The 22,313-nt window shown below is 39.4% G+C and overlaps 1 protein-coding gene across 1 annotated transcript; it reads left to right on the top strand.

The window, feature by feature from the left end:
• Positions 1-5,545: 5,545 nt before the first annotated feature.
• On the top strand, positions 5,546-7,669 carry LOC145661772 (zinc finger protein 862-like). Its single transcript, XM_081727107.1, has one exon. It carries the CDS (start codon positions 5,546-5,548, stop codon positions 7,667-7,669), a length of 2,124 nt encoding a protein of 707 aa, XP_081583233.1.
• The last annotated feature ends 14,644 nt before the right edge of the window (positions 7,670-22,313 follow it).

Genomic DNA, 22,313 nt, shown 5'->3' with positions numbered 1-22,313 from the left:
TATTATGGTCTGTAAGTAAACTGAACTCTCTGATAATAAATCTATCGCAACACACTAGAAGCTCTTTCTTATTATTCTTACTACAACAGACCAACAAACTCCCAACCTCTCTTCGCGACAGAGAGACGCTTCCGCTAAGAACACACACTGCGATTAAGTGGTAAGTTGCCTTATGGTGGATCGTCGTAAGAGTGAATCTACAAGTAGTTTCGATTATACTTCTGTCAGTTCTGGGGACTCCCGTTTCCCCTTTTAAGGGACTACCATTGGGCCTGGTAAGTCAAGATCCTGTCTCGACAGAGATGCCAGATGCCGACCTCCTCTCTGAATCCATCCACAGGTAAGAGTAACATCTTTTCAGCCAATCCGCTCGGGCTATCAACTACCGCTACTAGTTTGCCAACTCCAAGAGATTACTGTAGTGAAGGAGTTAATTACGTCATCTGTGATTAAATTGTGTAATTTGATTTGCAGTAGTGTTGTGTGTCGCCAGTGCATAGTGCAAGAGGGCTTTGGTAGGAAAGTACCTCTTAGTGTAAATCATGTGTTCCTTATTCGTTTGTTCATCTCAGCGAACCGACTTCCCATCCTTGCGGCTTTTCAATATGTTAATTGTAATGTAGTAATTCATTTAACCAAAGGGGAGTCGCTTCCTCAATCAGCTTAACACTTAGTACATAAATGAATATTCTTAAGCCCTAGTAAATTACTTAATTGAATTAAAATGATCATTGGTTCCAATCGTTTGGTCGTTCTACTAATCTATTTGCTGTAACTGCCCATTTGCTTGAAGCCTGTCAATACTAACGAGGCGCATTTCTGCTTTATTGTTTAGTCCGCCCCTCGTGATGTCATCATTGATATCGGGATGTGTTTGACCTCCCTCACTCTTTTGATGTACAAACCTAGAAGTGTTTCTATTAGTCACTTGTGTGGCCATACCTAAATTATAGAGATTATTATGTATTTTATTAACTATTAATGTGTCTAAGTAGACATCACGGCGGACAGTTCAATACTAAGTATCTTTCTGTAACATTGTAATATAACCTCTGCCGGGTTAATGAGTTATTGCGCCTCCCTCTCTCTGTTTGATGTACACACCTGGAAGTGATTCTATTAGTCACTTGTGTGGCCAGACCTTAATTATAGATATGATTATGTATTTCATTAACTATTAATGTGTTTAAGTAAACATCACGACGGACAGTTAAATACTAAGTATCTTTCTGTGATATGGTAATATAACCTCTGCCGGGTTAATGAGTTATTGTGCCACCCTTGGGTTGAACGACCCCTTCTCGTGCTGAGGCCGTCGTCTCAGGCTTAATATCATAAATCACACCGCTCCCTGTCCAGACCACTGATATCGGTGTGATCCAGAGAACCATTATTTATTGGTATTAATCGTGTTTATTACTTTGACACTGTCCCAGGAACCTCGTAATATTTGGTGAAATTGAGGAAGCGACTATGTGACGAGCTTTTGTCTTCTCGCAAGGATAGGAGTAGCTTTATTAAGATCAGAACGTTATCAGAAAAGTCCTACCGGTGGTTTCGCTTGAACTCGAACCCCTTACGAGTTCCCGCGGCGCTACAGTTTATATAGATATCAAAGAGGATTTACCCTGTTGTGATGTATAGCGAACTGCAAAATAGTTAATATATGTGTAAGAAGAAAACGGCCGAGAACTGTTTTTCGATATATCGTTTATGCTCTTTGAAAATCAATATTGAAACCGGAAATAGTAGCAAATTTCTACCAGTTCCGGGTTTCAATAGAGAGATAGGAATAGAGATGGTATATTTTCTAGAGATATTGAATCAATTCGCTAAAACCACTTGTCGCTAGCTATTATAGTTCTTGATTTATGGCCCGTAAGTGGTCGATCTCTATCACTTCCGATTTATATTGAAGATTGACAGAGGAGATGAAACCTATTATTAGAACACTAAATCGATTCCTTCTCGATATCTCTTGCCGCTTTTGGTCTGATACATGTTAACAGACAGACGAACATAGCCGTTCTATTAGACTTTCGATACTTATGCATAGAATAGTTTAAAAGTTTAATAAACCTAAGTTGAAAAAATATTATTCATCAAATCCATTTTCGTGCAGATTAAGAATATGGAAATTTCAAGAATTCTTTTACATAAGATATTATGCCAGAAAGAATAACAGGGACCGCGGTGGCTCAGTTCTCATCTCTGGTGTGTGGGGTCCCCGGTTCGATCCCATATCGCATCAAGTGGGCTTTGTGTGGTGGATAAACATAATATTCGTGGGTTTTCACGGGATTCTCTCGTTTCCTCTCACTTTCTTCATTCCGCCATTTCATTCATTCTTATCATCACCGTCTAATTTAGCCTAGCCGGCATAAACGTGGGACGTAAAACACAAAGATATCATTTCATTTTAAAATAATAACCTAATGCATTCTACAGTGTTCTGTTCTTCGCTAATGCCCCAATAATAGCGTACAGATTGATGATACGGTTGCAGATTGATATGCCATAAAATCTATTATTCACGCCCAAAAAAAATGCACCAATATCTGCCAGGTAAACACTACAAGCAAGAACTCTAATTTCGTTCAGATAATGTTCCCCATGAGACGAGACGAGACGAGACGAGACGTAAAGTTTTCTCGTCTCGTCTAAAGGTACTTCTCGTGTCGTTTTCGAGATTATAATCAAGACGAGTCTAGAAATTTCTGGTCTCATGGACAACACTACGTTCAGAATAGGATATATATACACGTTTCGAATTGCTAAAATTTAAATACATCACGAATATCGACGAATATCCAGTTTTTTTGTTTTTCTTACGTCATAGTGAAATATTTTCCAGTGTAAACTGCCAAAGCGCTTGTAGAAATGTTAGTTTCAAATGCAAATTAAAAGTATCTCTTACATTTTTATTCAAGAGGTCAATCCTTTGGAAGTTCGTTCGACAATACGTCTACAGTTACGAACATCTTGCGTGTTTTTATTTCTATGATAATTCAGGTTTGAACTTTCTATAAAGTATTTCTACTTATAATATCGATTCAAATGTTATCAAAACCAGTGTTGTATTTAGGATCCTGTTTCGGAAGGGGAGGCTTGAGAACCAATAAGAAGCATTTATGCTATACGTATAATGCGAAAAAAAATATTAATGAAATTATTTCGGGAGTGAGCTTGAGCCCGATAGCCTCCTAAATGCACCACTAATCAAAACATTTGTTATAATTATTAGTGCATAAATGTAAATTACCTTTCATAATATTATTAAATACTTATGTTCATTGCATTGTTCATATAGAACAATATCATGGTGATAGAGCAAACGTTTCAGTGTCGTATCTCAGTTACATGAGTTACACGTTATCCAGGTTTTAGCCAGGCGAGATTGTAGGCCGCGATAATTTTGGTTGAGATTTTTCATCCGAAAATCATCAACAGATCAACTGTTAACTCTGTTGCGACGGATGGCCAACTACAAAATAGAAGTATGCACGAATGTGGATAGGCCTATATGGAGTAATATAGCTTTCTGCGAATATATTTTTATTGATTCTGTGCGATTTGTGATCATTCCAATTTTCAACAAGGTTCATGTATCGGCCAAATTTGATTGAAAGTTTGATAAGATTCCTCAGCCGAAAATAATAATTCCAGTTTGCGACCAACCTGTAATTGGTTCTTTAAATGAATCAGGAGAGTAGAAGTGATATACGTAGTCAGATATTTTTTCCCTAAAATTATGAAGTGTTATGAATTGCGTAGGGGAAACAAGAACAAACATCTCTTTGTTCAAAAGTGACGTAATTGTAGGTTACTAAGAAGATGTAACGTAACGTTAATAAGAAAACTGAGTCAAAATACTATATAATACACACACAAACACAAACTCAAACACACACACACACACACACACACATATATATATATATATATATATATATATATATATATATATATATATATATATATATATATATATCCTAACTATATATAAAACTACATGAGATGACAAATTATTGAGCACTTCCTGTAGGGCTACAATAATTAAATTTGGCATGATTGTAGGAGCTTTCCGGAACTAACGACAAGAAAATTGTCAAAAGTGAATATTTTTAATTTTTAGGGAGTCTAAAGATTGGATGAAAAATTTCCCCATGTTATTTAAATGGGTCTTTTTTTGGACATATAATCTCATGTTTTACGTACTTAGAATTGTCATAAAAATTTGAAATTCGGTATGCTTGTACATTTTCATTGGTTTTACCTAAGTGAATAACCAGGAAATAAAAATTTACAACCGTAGAGTGGTTTTATGGAGAACTGAAAAATCTTTCCAATGTTATTTATATGGGACGTCTTCTACACCCCAAAATGTTTAGGCACTTCCGGCATGATTAGAATGATGCAATTTGGCACGATTAAGGACTAAAAGACAGGAAAATTGCCAAATTTTAATATTTTTAGGGGTCTAAAGGAGGATGAAGAAATTCTCCATGTTATTTAAATGGACCTTTTCTTTTTAGCCTATAATCTCATATTGAAAGGATGAAGACATTACCATGTTATTTAAATGGGCGTTTTCCTGGGATACAAAATATTATCTTTTAGATAGTTGAAATAGGAAAAGAAACGATAGAATTGTGGGTTCAAGATGTGCGAGGCCGTAGGCCTAATAAAGACTGTGAGGGGGCGAAGCCCTCGGATGGGCAGATTAAGGATTTTTTTTTTTTCAATATATAATTCTGTAAATCAGGTTTTCAGTCAAAGTCAAGTGGAAAACATTTCACTTGCTTATTCTTGGAATACCAATACCAAATCCAAATGATCTAGACCCTCAGAAATATTATAATATTTATTTATTTATTTTGTATATTACTGTTACGCACACACATGAAATACCATGATTTGGATGGTCTCACGCCAAAGTGAACTAACTCCAAATTTCTATTTTTTGAGTTAAACATGGGAATAAGTTGTAAATTATGTAGTCTTTCTTATGCCAAAATGAACCAAGCTATTTTGTAAAATGATATTTTTTTTTACGATAGGATTTTTGTTTGGCATGAGGTTAGCAACACTGGGTTTAGGGCGACAGAACGAACCAGGGTTGCCAACCATACGATAATTTATCGTGATCTACGATAATTTAAGCCTTAATACGATATACGATAATGCCCTTGCGATAATAGGTGAATATACGATAATTTTAGAACGTACACTTTTTAGCAGTTTTTAATGTGTAAATAAATTGTAAGTGTGCATTAAAGAATTATAAAACACACATTTTTAAGTCATTCTCGCCAAAATAAATCAATAACGATTTGAGAATTGGTAACCCTGCATCCATCACATTTACGTGGAGATGGCAATATTGTTTGTTCATGATAGATGGCTCTATTATTCGCTCACGTGAATGTTAGCGCCTTTTTTTGGATGTGAAACACAAAGAAATTAGAATCGTTCTGTGGCAAGTGAAATTACGTATCGCGTAATTATTTTGCGTAATTAAGTATCGCGTAAACTCGTAAAAGCTATGGAAAGTGATCCTGAAGGGCCGTCTACTCCACAAAAGAAACTAAAGGCACGGGGTGAGTTGAAACTTAAACATGTAAAGCAAAAATTCCGGAAAGACTGGTTAAGTGATTCTGTGTTCAAAGGCTGGTTAGAGCCTGTTAGTGATAATGTGTATAAAGCCCGGTGTAAAGTTTGTAGAACCGAGTTTACTGCTGAGTTGACTGTAGTGAAAAACCATGCTAAAGGAAAAAAACATTTAAGTGCAGTGAAACGTGTAGGGTTTGCCCAAAAGAAACTAGATTTTTCCTCATCCACGTCTACCTCTCACACCTTGGATATAGAAGGTAAGCGAGCTGAAATAATGCTATGTGGTTTTTTAGCCGAACATAATATCTCTATGAACACGGCAGATCATTTAACGGATGTAATTAAAAGTGCGTTCCCTGATTCTAAAATAGCTAGCAAGATTCAATTAGGTAGAACTAAGGCAACGGGTGTGATCAAAAATGTCATTAGTAAATGTCATTTGAAGGAATTAAATGATATCTTACAGAAACAAAAATTCAGTTTAATAATCGATGAGTCTACAGATATTTCGACTACAAAAAATATGTGTGTTTGTGTGAGATATTTCGATGAAAATAGCGCGAAAATACAAACAAAATTTTGGCAACTATTACAAATTTATTGTGATAAAAATGTGGAAGCTGCACATGAAGGTGCCACTTCAAATCGTCTGTATGAGCTCCTATATAATGCTTTAATAAATAGTAATATCCCATTTGAAAATGTAATAGGTTTCGCATCCGATGGATGCAACACAATGATGGGAAAAGATAATTCTGTTTCAAGTAGGCTACATAAGGACTTCCCTGGCATTTTTATACAAAAATGTATATGTCATTCGTTGCATCTGTGTGCAAGCGAGGCGTGTAAACAATTGCCAAGAATCTGCGAAGATTTAGCAAGGGACACTCATACGTTCTTCAAACATAGTTCGAAAAGAATTGCGCAGTTTGTTGAGTTCCAAGAGTTCTGTGACATCGAACCGCACAAAATATTACGACCGTCACAGACAAGGTGGCTGTCATTGTTAAGTGTTGTTAAACGATTGTTAGAACAGTGGAATGCATTGAGGTTATTCTTTACCTCAAAGTGGGAAGAAGAAAGACTGTATGCCGCTGAGCAGTTAGCTAACTCTTTTAATGATAATTTTGTGCGTTTGTACTTCATATTTCTTGAATGGATTTTGCCAAAATTTGTGCAGCTGAATCATTACTTTCAAAGCGAAAAGTTGGTGATTTACGCCCTGCATGAAAAAGTGTGCAGAACATACAAAGAAATACTGCTCTGCTACATGTTTTCTAATTATGTTAACAGAACTGACCTTGCACTTATAGACCCTACGGACTCGAGTCAATTTCTGCCGTACACTCAAATGTACCTAGGTGTGGGTGTTTTGGATTTCATGAGTCAAAATGAAAATATTGCAGACAAATCCAAAATAACAGATTTCTACTATAGAGTGCAGCAGTTTCTTAAAGTTTGTTGCTGTGAAATAAAAAAACGATATGATTTTGGTAATCCTGTTTTGCAAAGTTTACATTGGCTAACACCTGAAGTAGCATTATCAAAAAGTGAAACAAGACCACCAACATTTGTTCCACTCTTGAGAGCGGTACAGAGAGTTACCCCGAAAAATAATAATGTTGTACAATTAATAGACGATCAGTGGAGAGCACTACCTTACGCGGTGTTTCCGGAAGATCTGCGTTCTAAGGAAGTAGACAAATTTTGGGCTTTCATCAAAAATGCTAAAGATCCCCATGGAAATCACGAATTTTTAGAATTGGGAAGGGTTGTATTGGACATGTTAGCTTTGCCACATACTAGTGCTGATTGTGAGCGTGTGTTTTCAAAAATGAACTTAATAAAAACACCATTACGGAACAAACTGCAGTCAAGTACAGTTAGTGATATAATGCTCGCTGCCCAATGTGTACAAAACTGCGTCGAGTTTGAACCCAGTGGATTGATGATCTCATCGATGAATAAATCCAACATATATGGAGGTACAAATAAGGATAAAAAAGATGATAAGGACAGTGACACCGATGTGGAGTTCGAAACGGAAGATTACTAGGTAAGTTTATTATATATTATTGCTATTATTAGTAGTATTATACTTGTTTATACAATTATCACGCCTATGACGAATATACGATAATTTTTTGTAATATACGATAATTTTAAGGCCGAAAATCGATAATTTTGTTCTCCGAGGTTGGCAACGCTGGAACGAACTATCTACACAAACAAGATGGCTTCTCCGGGAGTTAGTTCAAAACGAACGCTGAGAAATGTTCGCGTTAATTATGCAGACGAAGACGATTCTGACATAAGTTGTGGATCCTCAGATGTCTATAAACCAGATTCTAATGCGGGAACGTCTGAGACAGGTAGATATATTTTGTTTATTGGTCAAATTAGATCAACAGAGTAATATTTTGTTTCTTATCCTGTGTTATGAATTCGAGTTAAACTGTTCAGATGTCAAAGTGAACTAACTTTAAAAAATGAACTAACAAGGCTGAACCCGACCTATGACCCGAGTACCTGTTTGACCCGACTTGAAGCTTAAAAGCTTGACCTGACCCGTAACACGAGTACATCTGACCCAACCCGACCCGTGACCCGAGTTACTCTGACCCAACCCGTGATCCGAGTTAGAAAGACCAGATCCGTGACCCGAGTTTCCCTGATCCGATTCGACCCGTTTGAGAGCACTAATTAGTACAGAGGGAACGCTGACAGTATTCTACTTTCTGCGAGTTACAACAAACTTTTGAAAATATAACTCGCCCAAACTAGAATACTGTCAGCGTTCTCTCTTCGCATCAATGGCAAACCAAATACCAAAGTTTTATACCATAGTGAACTAAGTTACAATTTGTACTAATATTATTGTATTTTGCACTATTATTTTGTTGTTACCCACTTAATATTCGTCGTAGTTAAAAGATCAATATTTGTAACAAAAGATAGAAATAAAGCTATATTTTCAAATGTTATGTAGATTTTTTGAAACAACTAAAACTTTAAGCCTTGATTTCTCGAAAAGCTGTTTTCGGGGGTTGGTTCACTTTGGAATGAGACCATCCATTTGTTCTTTCATTTTCCCAGATATTTATTTTAAAGTTTTATTTTTTAAAGTTACATTCCTTATTTTGGAAAGCAAAATGTTGATGATAATGCTTTTAGTTTTCCTCTGACAAGTCTTCTTTTTCACCGCACAAGGATCAAGATTTAGGATCAAAAATGGTTGAAATAAGGAAAATGCACCCTGTTTGACAAGAAGGCTTGTTATAAAATACAAGTAAAAAGATGTGTAGGTAGATAAGGTTGTCCCATTTCTGACAGCAGCTAGTTTTACCTCCCACAATTCTTTCTTCTTCCGACCATATGATCAGGTTGTCAACTAATATGATATAACTTCGAAGATATACATTCTCCGCATTTTTGGATGAACAATCTTATCTTATTTCGTAACTTGTTTCCCTCCCCTAGCAACGTTTTCAAGATCAATGAGGAAAAATGGTGTGAATGGATCTGGTATCGGCACATCCACGAACAGGAAAAGAAACCCTGCTTATGTGCTTTCCAGCGCTGTCACATTTCCTTGTAAAAAGTAATATTAATGAACTATAACAGCTAGTTTAAAAATAAAAAAGGCTAACATGTAGTATTGGGGTAGGTTAACATCTGGAGAGAGTTTGAACTAGTGCTCTCAACGGGTCGGGTCGGGTCGGGTCGGGTTCAAGACCGACCCGACCCGACCCGTGACCCAAATTGACTGACCCGACCCGATCCGATTGGCCTGACCCGACAACCCGACCCGAGCTGATCCGATTGACCCGACCCGAGCTGACCCGATTGACCCGACCCGACAACTCGACCCGAGTCGAGTCGGGTCGGGTCGGGTCAACCCAACCCGTTTGAGAGCACTATAGTGAACACACTGGGTGAACGCCAAAATGCACCCCCATTGGGAATTAAAAAAACCCGGACACGTGTACCGAAGTCTTACACGTTACCCACTAGCTAGATCAAGCGGGGGATTTGTATATGCATCTTAATGAATATTTGGCACTTTTGAGGTTTGGTTATTTCTTTTTATAACTGATACCAGTGTCCGACGTGGGAGAAATTTATCGTTTTCTTGCTTTAGTTCTATGTGACGAAATTTTTATTCAAGGTCACTGTTCTCCCTGCTCGGACGGCAGGGGGTCTTCTCAGAAGGCAGTAGCAAGAGTCCCTTGGCGGAGACAAAAGGAAATCGTTTAACTATAATGATAAGGATTGAGGAAACGGGAGAACACCTGTGATGTTTTCCAACCCTTCAACTTTCATTCCAAAATAGGTTCTTATGATTCCGAGACCCGCGCCACTTTGATTTTTCTTTCTCGGTAATTAAAACGTACATAAAATACATAATATGAATTTTGAATTTAAAATTTAAAAATACAGTATGATAATTAATTATAAAGTACTAATTTTATTTCATCACTTTCAGCCCAACAAATAAAATTCAAAAAATCGCACCCTGATCAATAATGCGTCTTATTCTTTGTCTTGCAGTCAAGTCTTGGTCCTGTATTTCGTAGTCTTGGTGGTCTTTCATGCTATACAAGAGCCAAGAATGCTCGCCTCATCGGTACAAATGAAGACCAAGTGAGATTTTGATTATGGTCTTTCATACTATACGTAAAACAAGAAAATATGCTCATCGCTACTTGGTGATCACCAAAACAAGGCCAAGAGCAAGATTACTATGCACTTCGTCTTGCATATCCAATCTTTATCTTATTCTTGTATCGATGTTCTTGGGCTTGGTGCAATAAAATGAAATATTCAGTTTAAGGTCCCTCGATTCTGCACCGAGGCTAAGGGATATGGTGACCATGAGAAATGAATGCAATGGTGGAATGAAGAAAGTGGGAGGAAACAGGAGAACCTCGAGAAAACCTACTACACGGCGTTTCTCCACCACAAAGCCCACTTAGCACAAGCTGGGATCGAACCATGCACCGGAGATGAATTCTCTACCACTGAGCTACCGCAGCCCTGCTTGGGCTTGGTGTCCATATCCAATCTTTCTTTTGGCCTTGCTTAAACAACTTCTAATTTTGTTCTAAATCCAGACTCCATATTGGCGTAGATATTAATATAACAGTCAATTGGTAAAATCAATCTTCCACATTTAAAAATTAAAGTACACACAAGTACGAAAATAAGCGTTTACCATAAAAACACTAGCTGCAAGTGTTCAAAATAGATTTATGGCTTCTATAAAATTAATTGAAAATTGCTATTTTTAATTAGGCAGCTAGTGAAAAACAGCAGCTTTCGACTCCAGCCGAGTTTAAGCGGAACCTAAACTCAGTTGACCAAAGTGAACTGACCCGACTGACCCAACCCGACCCGAGCTGACCCGATTGACCCGACCCGACAACCCGACCCGAGCTGACCCGACTGACCCTACCCGACAACCCGACCCGAGTTGACCCGTTTGAGAGCACTAGTTTGAACTTAGTGCTCTCAACGGGTCGGGTCGGGTCGGGTTGAAGACCGACCCGACCCGACCCGTGACCCGAATTGACTGACCCGACCCGATGACCCGACCCGACCCGACTGACCCGAACCGTGATTCGACCTGATTGACCCGACCCGACAACCCGACCCGATCTGACCCGACTGACCCGACCCGATAACCCGACCCGAGTGACCCGACCCGATAACCCGACCCGAGTTGACCCGATTGACCCGACCCGATAACCCGACCCGAATAACCCGACCCGACAACCCGACCCGATCTGACCCGATTGACCCGACCCGACAACCCGACCCGAATAACCCGACCCGACAACCCGACCCGACCTGACCCGACTGACCCGACCCGATAACCCGACCCGAGTGACCCGACCCGATAACCCGACCCGAGCTGACCCGACTGACCCGACCCGACAACCCGACCCGAGTTGACCTGACCCGACCCGACCCGTAACCCGACCCGAGATGACCCGATCCGAGTCGGGTCGGGTCGGGTCACGGGTCGGGTCGGGTCAACCCGATCCATTTGAGAGCACTATGGTCACAACACTGGGTGAACACCAAAATGCACTCCCATTGGGAATTGAACCCGGACCACGTGTACCGAAGTCTTACACGTTAACCACTAGCTAGATCAAGCGGGGATTTGTATATGCATCTTAATGAATATTTGGCACTTTTGAGGTTTGGTTATTTCTTTTTATAACTGATACCAATGTCCGACGTGGGTAAAATTTATTTTTATTTTTATTTTATTTTATTTATTTATTTTTATTTTATTTTTTTCTTTAGTTCTATGTGACGAAATTTTTCTTCAAGGTCAGTGTTCTCACCTGCTGGGACGGCAGGTCGTCTTCTCGGAAGGCAGTAGCAAGAGTCTATTGGCGGAGACAAAAGGAAATCATTTAACTACAATGATAAGGGTTGAGGAAACAGGAGAACACCTGTGGTTTTTTCCAACCCTTCAACTTTCATTCCAAAATAGGTTCTTATGATTTTGGGACCCGTACCACTTTGATTTTTCTTTCTCGGTAATTAAAACGTATTTTACAGTATATATAGTTGCACGTAAGAAGATACATAATATGAATTTAAAAATACAGGTTGATATTTAATTATAAAGCACTAATTTTATTTCATCACTTTCAGCCCAACAAATGAAATTCAAACAATTCGCTCCCTAGGTCTTGGTCATCAATACTGCGTCTTATTCTTTGTCTTGCAGTCAAGTCTTGGTCTTGCATTTCGTAGTCTTGGTGATCTTTCATGCTATACAAGAGCCAAGAATGCTCACCTCATCGGTACAAATGAAGACCAAGTGTGATTTTGATTATGGTATTTCATACTATACGGAAAGCTAGAAAATACGCTCATCGCTACTTGGTGATCACCAAAACAAGGCCAAGAGCAAGATTACTATGCAATTCGTCTTGCATATCCAATCTTTATCTTGTTCTTGTATCGATGTCCTTGGGCTTGGTGAAATAAAATGAAATATTCACTTTAAGAGGGGTGTAGCCAGCAGGTTCGTGTAGGAAGGGCCCGTCGTTTTTGAAGGGGCCGGCTACAATGTACAAAGCAAAAAATGTGTTGCTGCTAGTGTTTTTCAGGCCTAAAAGAAAGGAAAATTTTGGTTTCCTTCTGGAAAACTAAAAACACTATTTTATCTTATTTATTATTATTATTATTATTATTATTATTATTATTATTATTATTATTATTATTATTATTATTATTATTATTATTATTATTATCCATAAATTAGGTCTATATTCAAGATAGTTTTTATTATGCTTAATCAAGAACTACTGCCCGGGACCAAACGCTATACTTTTGTGCATAACTATAAAAATAACCAGAAAGTTCTGTCCCTTTTCGTGGAGGTCTGTGTTCAATTGGACCTCACACCGTGAGTTGAATGCGAGTGGAGATAAGGCGAACGTCAGTTGTTGGTGTGGGTATATCCAACATACTACCTGGTTGTGGCAATTCAGATACACAGTGAACTTGCGTAAAGACAGAGGGAACATGGGACATCCACAGAGCGTCATAAGAGCATGTATGCTGAACGAGTTCAAATGGAGGTCAAACGCCGCTGTAGCGGGACAGAAAATATGCCAGGCCTTTGTTGAGGGTGTCGTGACGACGCGGACAGTGCAGCGATGGTTTAACCAGTTTAAGAACGATGACCAAACACCTGAAAACACCACATGCCAGAAGACCAACACATGCACGTACAAAGAGGAACTGGGACTACAATTCAGTGTGTGAAGAAACCATTCGGCAGCACATCCATCAAGTTGGGAAGCACTACAAGTTGGGTCTCACATGTTTTGACTCCGGGCCAGAAGGCAACGCGGCAGTCCGAAACGTTTATTTACTGTTTCGGAGCCATTTCTGGACAGGGCGTTGACATGTGATAAAAAGTGGGTCCTATACGAAGCTCCACGGCGCCGTCATCATTGGTTAGCGTCCCATGAACCGATTTCAAAACAGCCGAAACCAGCACTGTACCAGAAGAAGGTCCTTCTGTGTGTTTGGTGCATCGTGCATCGGAAACTGCTACCAGCTGGTCAGAGTATCAATGCAACTGTGTAGTGTCAGCAGTTGAGCTGTGCTCAACAAAAACTCAAAACTCTGGAGCCATCACTTCTGAATTGCAAATGGGTCCTTGTTTACGGGACAACGCTAAGTCCCACGTGGCTAGGATGACTCAGGACACCATTCTCCGCCTTGGATGGGAAACAATATTGCAACCACTATATTCCCCGGGTATTGCACCGTCCGATTATTACCTGTTCCATTCTTTGGACAATCACCTTAGAGGCCGCCAATTCAAATCCCTAGTAAAAGTCCAAAATGCACCTGATACCTTCTTCGTTTCACGGCCCACCAACTTCTACCGCGATGAATTCCATGGCCTTCAGGAACGTTTTCAGAAGGTCGTCGATGTTGATGGGGACTATTTTTGATCTTCCAGGTTAGGTGACGTATCGATGTTCGAAGGTGGTGGGTGAAAAAGCAACAAAACTTTTCTTGGTTACCTTTTTATTTAAATTTAAGACCTTGTATACAGAACCTATGTACACAAGATTGATTTTCTTTAAATTTCACTTAATTTCTTTATAGTTTCCTGACAAAAATATTTATTTATTATTCGTGACTAAAAAAAACAATTATTTTATTACACTGAGTAGAAATAAAAGAGAGCGAATGAAATCCAAACTGAATAAAAACATTGTTTCTCACCAAATTTTCCATTCTCTGTCTTTTAAAATACTTGTTAAAGCATATAAAAATATAATGGACTTACAAATCAGTTTAGTACCTTTGTTTTATGGCTGTATTTATAATATCTTGTTAAAATGTTTGTCTTTAAACTGTCAAATATAAATCGCAGTAAATTGTGTAATCTGCTGTCACAAAAATGTATCCTATTTTTCGATCGGTATGGAAAAACAATATTTCTCCATACTATTTTACCGTATATTATTAATTGTCAATAACTTTGTTACTTTTAAATGAAGGAAGCGAGATAATTTTACTATGATGTTTTTAAAGCTGGTCATTTGGGGGGGGGGCAGGAAACCATTTGGGGGGCCTGGACCCGATGGCCCCCCCTTAGCTACACCCCTGAGTTTAAGGTCCCTCGATTCTGCTTCGAGGCTAAGGGATATGGTGACCATGAGAAATGAATGAAATGGTGGAATGAAGAAAGTGGGAGGAAACAGGAGAACCCCGAGAAAACCCACTACACGGCGTTTCTCCACCACAAAGCCTACTTAACACAAGCTGGGATCGAACCATGGACACCATGCACCAGAGATGAATTCTCTACCACTGAGCTACCGCGGCCCTGCTTGGGCTTGGTCGTCCATATCCAATCTTTCTTTTGACCTTGCTTAAACAACTTCTAGTTTTGTTCTAAATCCAGACTCCATATTGGCGTAGATATTAATATTACAGTCGATTGGTAAAATCAATCTTCCACATTTAAAAATTAAAGTACATACAACTACAAAAATAAGCATTTACCATAAAAACACTAGCTGCAAGTGTTCAAAATACATTTATGGCTTCTATAAAATCAATTGAAAATTGCTATTTTTAATTACGCAGGTAGTGTAAAACAGCAGTTTTCGACTCCAGCCGAGTTTAAGCTCAACCTAAACTTAGTTGACCAAAGTGAACTGACCCGACTGACCCGACCCGACAACCCGACCCGACTGACCCGACAACCCGACCCGACTGACCCGACCCGATAACCCGACCCGAGTGACCCGACCCGATAACCCGACCCGAGTTGACCCGATTGACCCGACCCGACAACCCGACCCGAATAACCCGACCCGACAACCCGACCCGACCTGACCCGATTGACCCGACCCGACAACCCGACCCGAATAACCCGACCCGACAACCCGACCCGACCTGACCCGACTGACCCGACCCGACAACCCGACCCGAATAACCCGACCCGATAACCCGACCCGAGCTGACCCGACTGACCCGACCCGACAACCCGACCCGAGTGACCCGACCCGATAACCCGACCCGAGCTGACCCGACTGACCCGACCCGACAACCCGACCCGAGTGACCCGACCCGATAACCCGACCCGAGCTGACCAGACTGACCCGACCCGACAACCCGACCCGAGCTGACCTGACCCGACCCGACCCGTAACCCGACCCGAGTTGACCCGACCCGACTCGGGTCGGGTCGGGTCACGGGTCGGGTCGGGTCAACCCGACCCGTTTGAGAGCACTATTTGAACTGCATAAGACAAATAGTTTTCATAATACTTTGGAAGGAAGTTCACCATATTATTATATAGGGATTGATGATCTCTGCTGAAAACGTTAAACACGGCCTTAACGTCTCAGGATTATCCATTTTATGGTAAGGGAAACGGATGATTAAGGCAAGTAAATGATGATGGAAGTTTTGGTGGAATGAGATTGTGGGAGGAAAAGGTAGTACTCTGAGAAAACCCACCGGAGCTATGTTGTTCAACACACATTTACTTGTCCGGGCATCAAACCAGGGACCTCACGTACCAGAGGTAAGCACTCTACCACTGAGCCCCGTGCCCTCACAAACCGATTTGAAATCACGCCTCTGATGTTTTTCTCGTTTTGGTGTAATAATAATAATATACAAATACGTAATACAGTAGAGCGTCGATTATCCGAAGTAATTGGGGGACTTGGGTGTTCGGAAAACTGGTTTGTTCGGATAATCGAACTGTACTGTACTGTACTGTACTGTACTTCTACAGCCAGTGCCAAACCGACAGAAGTGTGCTGATTGTTGAAATACAGCGACTGGCGGCTTGGCCGGTCAGCAGCGCCTTATGAAGGCCCCATTAGAAGCAATGTTCCGCCAGCGGTGGCTCAGTGCGGCGACTACTGTGGGAAACTTGGTTTGGGAGTGAGGGGGATGATGGATGGTAGGATGGGAGAGTAACAGGTGCGAGCGAGTACACAGTTCGGTTAAGCGGTCGTTCGGTTGACCGACGTTCGGATAATCGACGCTCTACTGTAATATAATGACATAATATTACTAGTAAGCCAATTTTCTATGCTAATCATAGAACCTCTTGTCAGTGTTGCTAGATCTACTGTTTTTGCAGGAGATCTCCTGCTTTTTCTACGTTCTACTGATCTACTGCGAAAGAAAATGAAAAGTGAACAATCTCTTGCTTTTTCTACGTTCTACTGATCTACTGCGAAAGAAAATGAAAAGTGAACAATCTCCTGCTTTTTCCTTATTTCGAGAAGTTGAAGAAATATTATTAATATTGAATTTTCAATGTGTCCTCACATAAAAAGACGAAATTTCACTGTTATAATACACAAAGCTCTGTAGAGCATATAGTTATAGAGCTTTACTCTATATAATATGAATCCAAAGAATACAACTGTACGTCATTCTCTATATGCATTATGGTTAGCGTTTTTACGACTTTCTGTAAGATTTACAAGTAAGTGTTGTTTAAATTGGGACTTGGGCTGGAAGAGTGGCTTAGATCGTTTCTCCGCAAACGTCAGCAAGTTATCGTCTTACGCCACGGTCAGGTGTGCCTGTACAATATAGCTACGTTATCGCTACGTGCATGAAAAGACATTTTCCCACTCCACTTTGCTCTTTCACTACGTTTTACTTCTTGGGCGGGCCGACGCTGTTATTTCTTTGGGCCGGGCTGGGCTTGGGCTGGCCGACACTGATTTCTGTTGAGGTCGGGCCGGGCTGGGGCCGATCAATTGCAATTCTTTAATAATTATTAACTTTCGTTAAACGATAATTGGAATAAAGTCAAACGTTGAAGAAGTGTGTCCGTGAAAAATGTTACAAAGAATGCAATAGCTATTTACATTTTGTGTTGCTTAGCGGCTCCACTTCCACCCTAGAGGATTGCAGGCATTATGCGGTAAATTGAGCTCTGACCTTGACCTTCACTGAACTCAAAATATAAAAAGAAGGGGTGGGAATGTTTTGCCTGTCGCTAAACAATATTGCCATCTTCACTTTATGCTAAAAATCAATAAGGTTAAATTTATGTTACAGGGAATGGAGTTTTTGTTCTCTCGATGACAGGCAAAGTTCTAGGAGGCAATGGTACCATTCGGGAGGCAAGCGTCAGGTTGTGAACCAAAGTTTAGAAAATGTTTCTGAGGGTTCGGTCAAATTTAGTACTAAATTTTGAGGAAGATTGGGGCTCGAGCTATTTTTTTTTTAATTTATCGGGCCGGGGTCGGGCCAAAAACTTTTAAAATTTAACGGGCCCGGGCCGGGCTTGGGCCAAGAATTTTGGAAAACTTATCGGGCCGGGCTGGGCTCGGGCCGAAAATCTCCAAAACTTATCGGGCTCGGGCTGGGCTGGGCCGGGCCTAGGTACGTTCGGGCTGGATTGGGCTCGGGCCGAAATATTCGGCCCGTGCAGGTCTCTACTTCACACATGTTTGTATCAAATAATATTAATATAAATCGGGACTTTTCACTTTCATTTGCTCAACGTAGTTCATCGGGAATGAATTCTGGATTGCTTGTTTTGACTACTGCCCTCTTAATAATGGCAAATGTTATTGCCCCCTCCCCCCGGATTTACTATGTGTCTACTGCTTTCTCCTGTTTTTTATCTTCGAATCTCCTGCTTTTCCAACTGACTGGTCTGGCAACACAGCCGCTTGTTAAATGATTTGAGTGACACCACTGATTATAGATATGAATGCAAGCAGCACAAAATTATCGATCTAATGATGATAACATCACACTTTCTGACTTTAATTAAGTTCTGACATTTAGTGTTGCCACGAGACGAGACATTTCTCGTGTCCCGTCTCGTCTCGTCTCGTAAACGAGACGAGACACGAGACGAGACGTAACCCTTTTAGACGAGACACGAGACGAGACAGACTGCTTGTCCCGTCTCGAAAACGAGACGAGACGAGACGGGACGCCTCGTGAAATGTCTCGTCCCGTCTCGTGTCTCGAAAATGCAAACGCTGGCGGGAATGGCCAAGATTGAAATTGCCAGTGGTCATATAGATTGCAAAAGGAAAATCCCCTTTGTGAGAAAACATGTTGAAAAGCCTTCATAGAAAAGTGTCCTCTGTCTATTGAATGAATCAATCGAGATACATGAGCTTCCAGGAATATCATCCTTAATGTCTTGTCCCCAATTCCCCTTGCTGTAAACTGAGGAATTCTCATTTTTTTTCATTTCTGGCTGGAATGATGACAAACAAAATCAAAGACAGGGAAGATTTTTACAAGGCCAAGAAACCGAACTACCACCCCATCTATTCAATTTGAAAACTGGATAAGGTCTACACTCATTACAGGCTGTAGTTGAAAGTTCTGGTTGAGATGGCGGATTCTCTGGTGGCGGTATTCTTTTTGCTATATGAACCGAAATTAACCGAAAACGGCAATTGAAGTATGTCATCTTGCAACTAAAATTTTGTCTTCTCTCTCGTTCTCTCGTTCTCTCTCTCTCTCTCTCTCTCACACACACACACACACACACATACACATAAAAATACACTTTTACCATTTTACCAATTGCTCGCTTATTATACAGCAGTCATGTTGTTAAATTCACCTCTTCGTTTGGAAGGCGGGCGCAGGACAAAAAAAGCAGATATTATCGACGAACCCTTCAAATTGTTTGATTTCAGCAAATTTATGATACTAACAATAACACTTTAAATGAAGAGGTTTTACAGGGGGACCTTCGTTTTGTTACGCGGAAATGTTTGATCTGACCAGTGTGCGAAATTGCCCTCTGCTTCCAAGGTTCGCCGACCCTACTGTTCCTTTCCTCTTTTAAGGTCGCGTCATAACTACCCTTCTTTGAAAACCGAAGATGCAGTAAAATTGTGACGTCACGGCGGGAGCAGAAACAGCTTTCGCCCAAGGTTCTTGTCATTCACCCTTGTTTGTTTCTTTGATTTTTGCAGGAATGTGAGTGATTCTTGCTTTCCTGTATTAAGAAAACATTAATTTCTGTAGTGCTCGTGTTAGCCTATAAGCATGTCGAATTCTACACTAAGTATTTGTCGCAATTATAGTAGAAATACTACGGGTTCCAAAGTTATTTATCATGTATTTCCCTCGGTTCCTTTGCGGAAAGTTTGGCGAAAGAAATGCTGTCGGAAAGATATCTTTAAAGTTGAAAACACCAGCGTCTATTCCGATCATTTTATTCCCGAAGCTTATGGACATAATTTAAAATGTGAGCTTCTAAATATTCTACCCAAGAAAAAGTTTAAACAAGACGTGCCTTCACTAAACTTACCATTACTATAAGGAACCGTGTTGAAGTAAATAATGAAAGAATTAAATGTACGGAAGTTAGGTGTTTAAAGAAAAAACAAATCAGACATTGGGGTGCAGCCAGATGAAATAACTATTGTGACTGAAATAAAAAAAAAACTCTTTGTTTATGTTATTTTTCGTTTGTTTTGTGGAGAGTGAGGGGCATAAACCAAAGGAAGAGCTCTCCTTTTTGTGTAAAGAGAATGAAAAACTGAAGTCTAACAGTATGTACAAAGCCAAATAAATATGTTTACAAACGAAGTTAAAAGAATTGGAAAGCAAATATAATAAAGAATTAATTTCAAAGGCCAGTTCTAAAATATAATATTGTGATCGTTTCAATAAAGTGGTTAATAACCAGTGGTGGATATATTATGAAAAAGTTTTATACAGGGCCAAGTAAATATGCTAATGAATGGCAAGAAAAAACTAAGATGGATTGATTAAGATATCATTCGTGCATTAACACAACATGCCTCATTGATAAATTATACAATCATCTGCGGTTACAAGTTAGAATCCCCGTACCCAATGTGTCAACATTTCGACGTTGTATGATTGCGAATAGATCACGACAATATAAGAAACTTTAATCCAAAATGGCCAATCAACTTTTGTTAGACCACTAGCTAATCTAGGTGTACTGTCATGAGTTTGTTACACAAACGGGGCAACCACCATATAGTGGCACACACCTCGCGGTTATGGGAACAGATTTGTACCATGGAGGTGAAGACTGGCCCCAAGTATTCTTTGGTCCGATGTGTCGTTCAGCTCCCATTACTATGGCACTTTAAGTAGAGCTTACTGTGCAGTAACATATAAAATTTCTTCAAATACTTTCCATTACTCAATAAAATTATTTGGTTCCGAGCTTTTTTTTAAAAAAAATAATTGCAACAAATCTAAACATGCTAAAATGAAAAGTAGTTTTTGGATTGGTATGGAAACCTAAAGGCTGGAATATATGAAATCAAAGTGTACATACATATCTATCTCTCTATCTCTCTATTTATCTATATATCTTCCCATCTCTCTCTCTCTCTCTCTCTCTCTCTACATATATATATATATATATATATATATATGTATCTTTACAGACACTATAAAGCAAGTGGGCTGATAGTATACGATAGTGTCGTGGATGGTGACACCATTACATCGAACTTTGCTTGTCGTGTAAACATTATTTGACATTAGTGTAAAACTGAAAAAAGGGCCCGTTGCCATAGAAACCACCGTTTCCATAACAACGAATCCCGTCACGGCTCTTCAATCTAAAACTGATTGAGGGAAAAAAGAATCTGCAACAAATGTGATGCACGGAATAAGTCGTGAGTGGGAACCCTTCACCCCTGGTGGGGATATTCATGAAGCTATCAGCTTATGTCTAATTATATTGGAATATATTACCCATTTCTTAATTTCGAACATACTAGGTTCGATCGAAACGAGAAAACTCTTTATCGGACTTCTAAAGAAAATAAAATAAAATAAATAAATACATGACCGTGTTTATTACATATAGAATTCCCAGTCACGACCCCCTTTTCAGTTTTATTTAAAAATAGAAGAAGAAGATGAAGAAAGGAAAAGGAAGATAGAAGAGAAAAGAGGTAAAGTAAGAAGGTGATAAAGAGGAAACTGTTACTGGATATTTTGAGAAATATGGTAAAGGAAAGTGAATAATTATCGAATTGGGATCATTTCCAATAGCTATTGGGTGAATATTTGGTATTAAGATAATCAAAGGTAGACACATGTTAACCCATACATCCCAGACCTAGATCCATTTGACCCCAACTACCGAATTATCCCAATCTAGCTCTGAGATAGATGAGAAAGTTTAATTTTACCGTTTATTCAATATTTCCAGAAGTTCTAGACTAATATCCAATATTTGAAAAATGAACGACGAAGTTGATGGCATGTTAGAATCGACCACAGAGGAAAGAAAAAAAAAATCAGAGTATCACATATTTGTCGAAGATTTTGACTTTCACAGTTCTCCCATGATGATCATTTGTTCAGGCTACTTCGGTCCTTTTTACTTCCTTCATAGAGCCAACTTAAATTAAGTTAGTATTGACATTCAATGACTTTAATTGCCAACTACCATTAATTATAATAAGTCACACATATATGTCAAAATAATTGGTGCACTTAATACTAAACCTACATTTCACTCACACACACATTCATACAGGACAATGTATACTTCAGGTTGTATTTAGTTGAATTAAACTAACCTAACTACATTTCTATAGACATTTATTACATTTCAATAAAAGAAAACTTAGTTTGACATAACAGGAAAAATTTAATACACGAAAAGAATGTTTCATAAGCATGCA

Source organism: Thermobia domestica, chromosome 10, assembly GCF_964235325.1.
Source record: "Thermobia domestica chromosome 10, izTheDome1.hap1.1, whole genome shotgun sequence".
Taxonomy (NCBI): domain Eukaryota; kingdom Metazoa; phylum Arthropoda; class Insecta; order Zygentoma; family Lepismatidae; genus Thermobia; species Thermobia domestica.
This window is presented reverse-complemented; position numbering and strand designations above follow the sequence as displayed.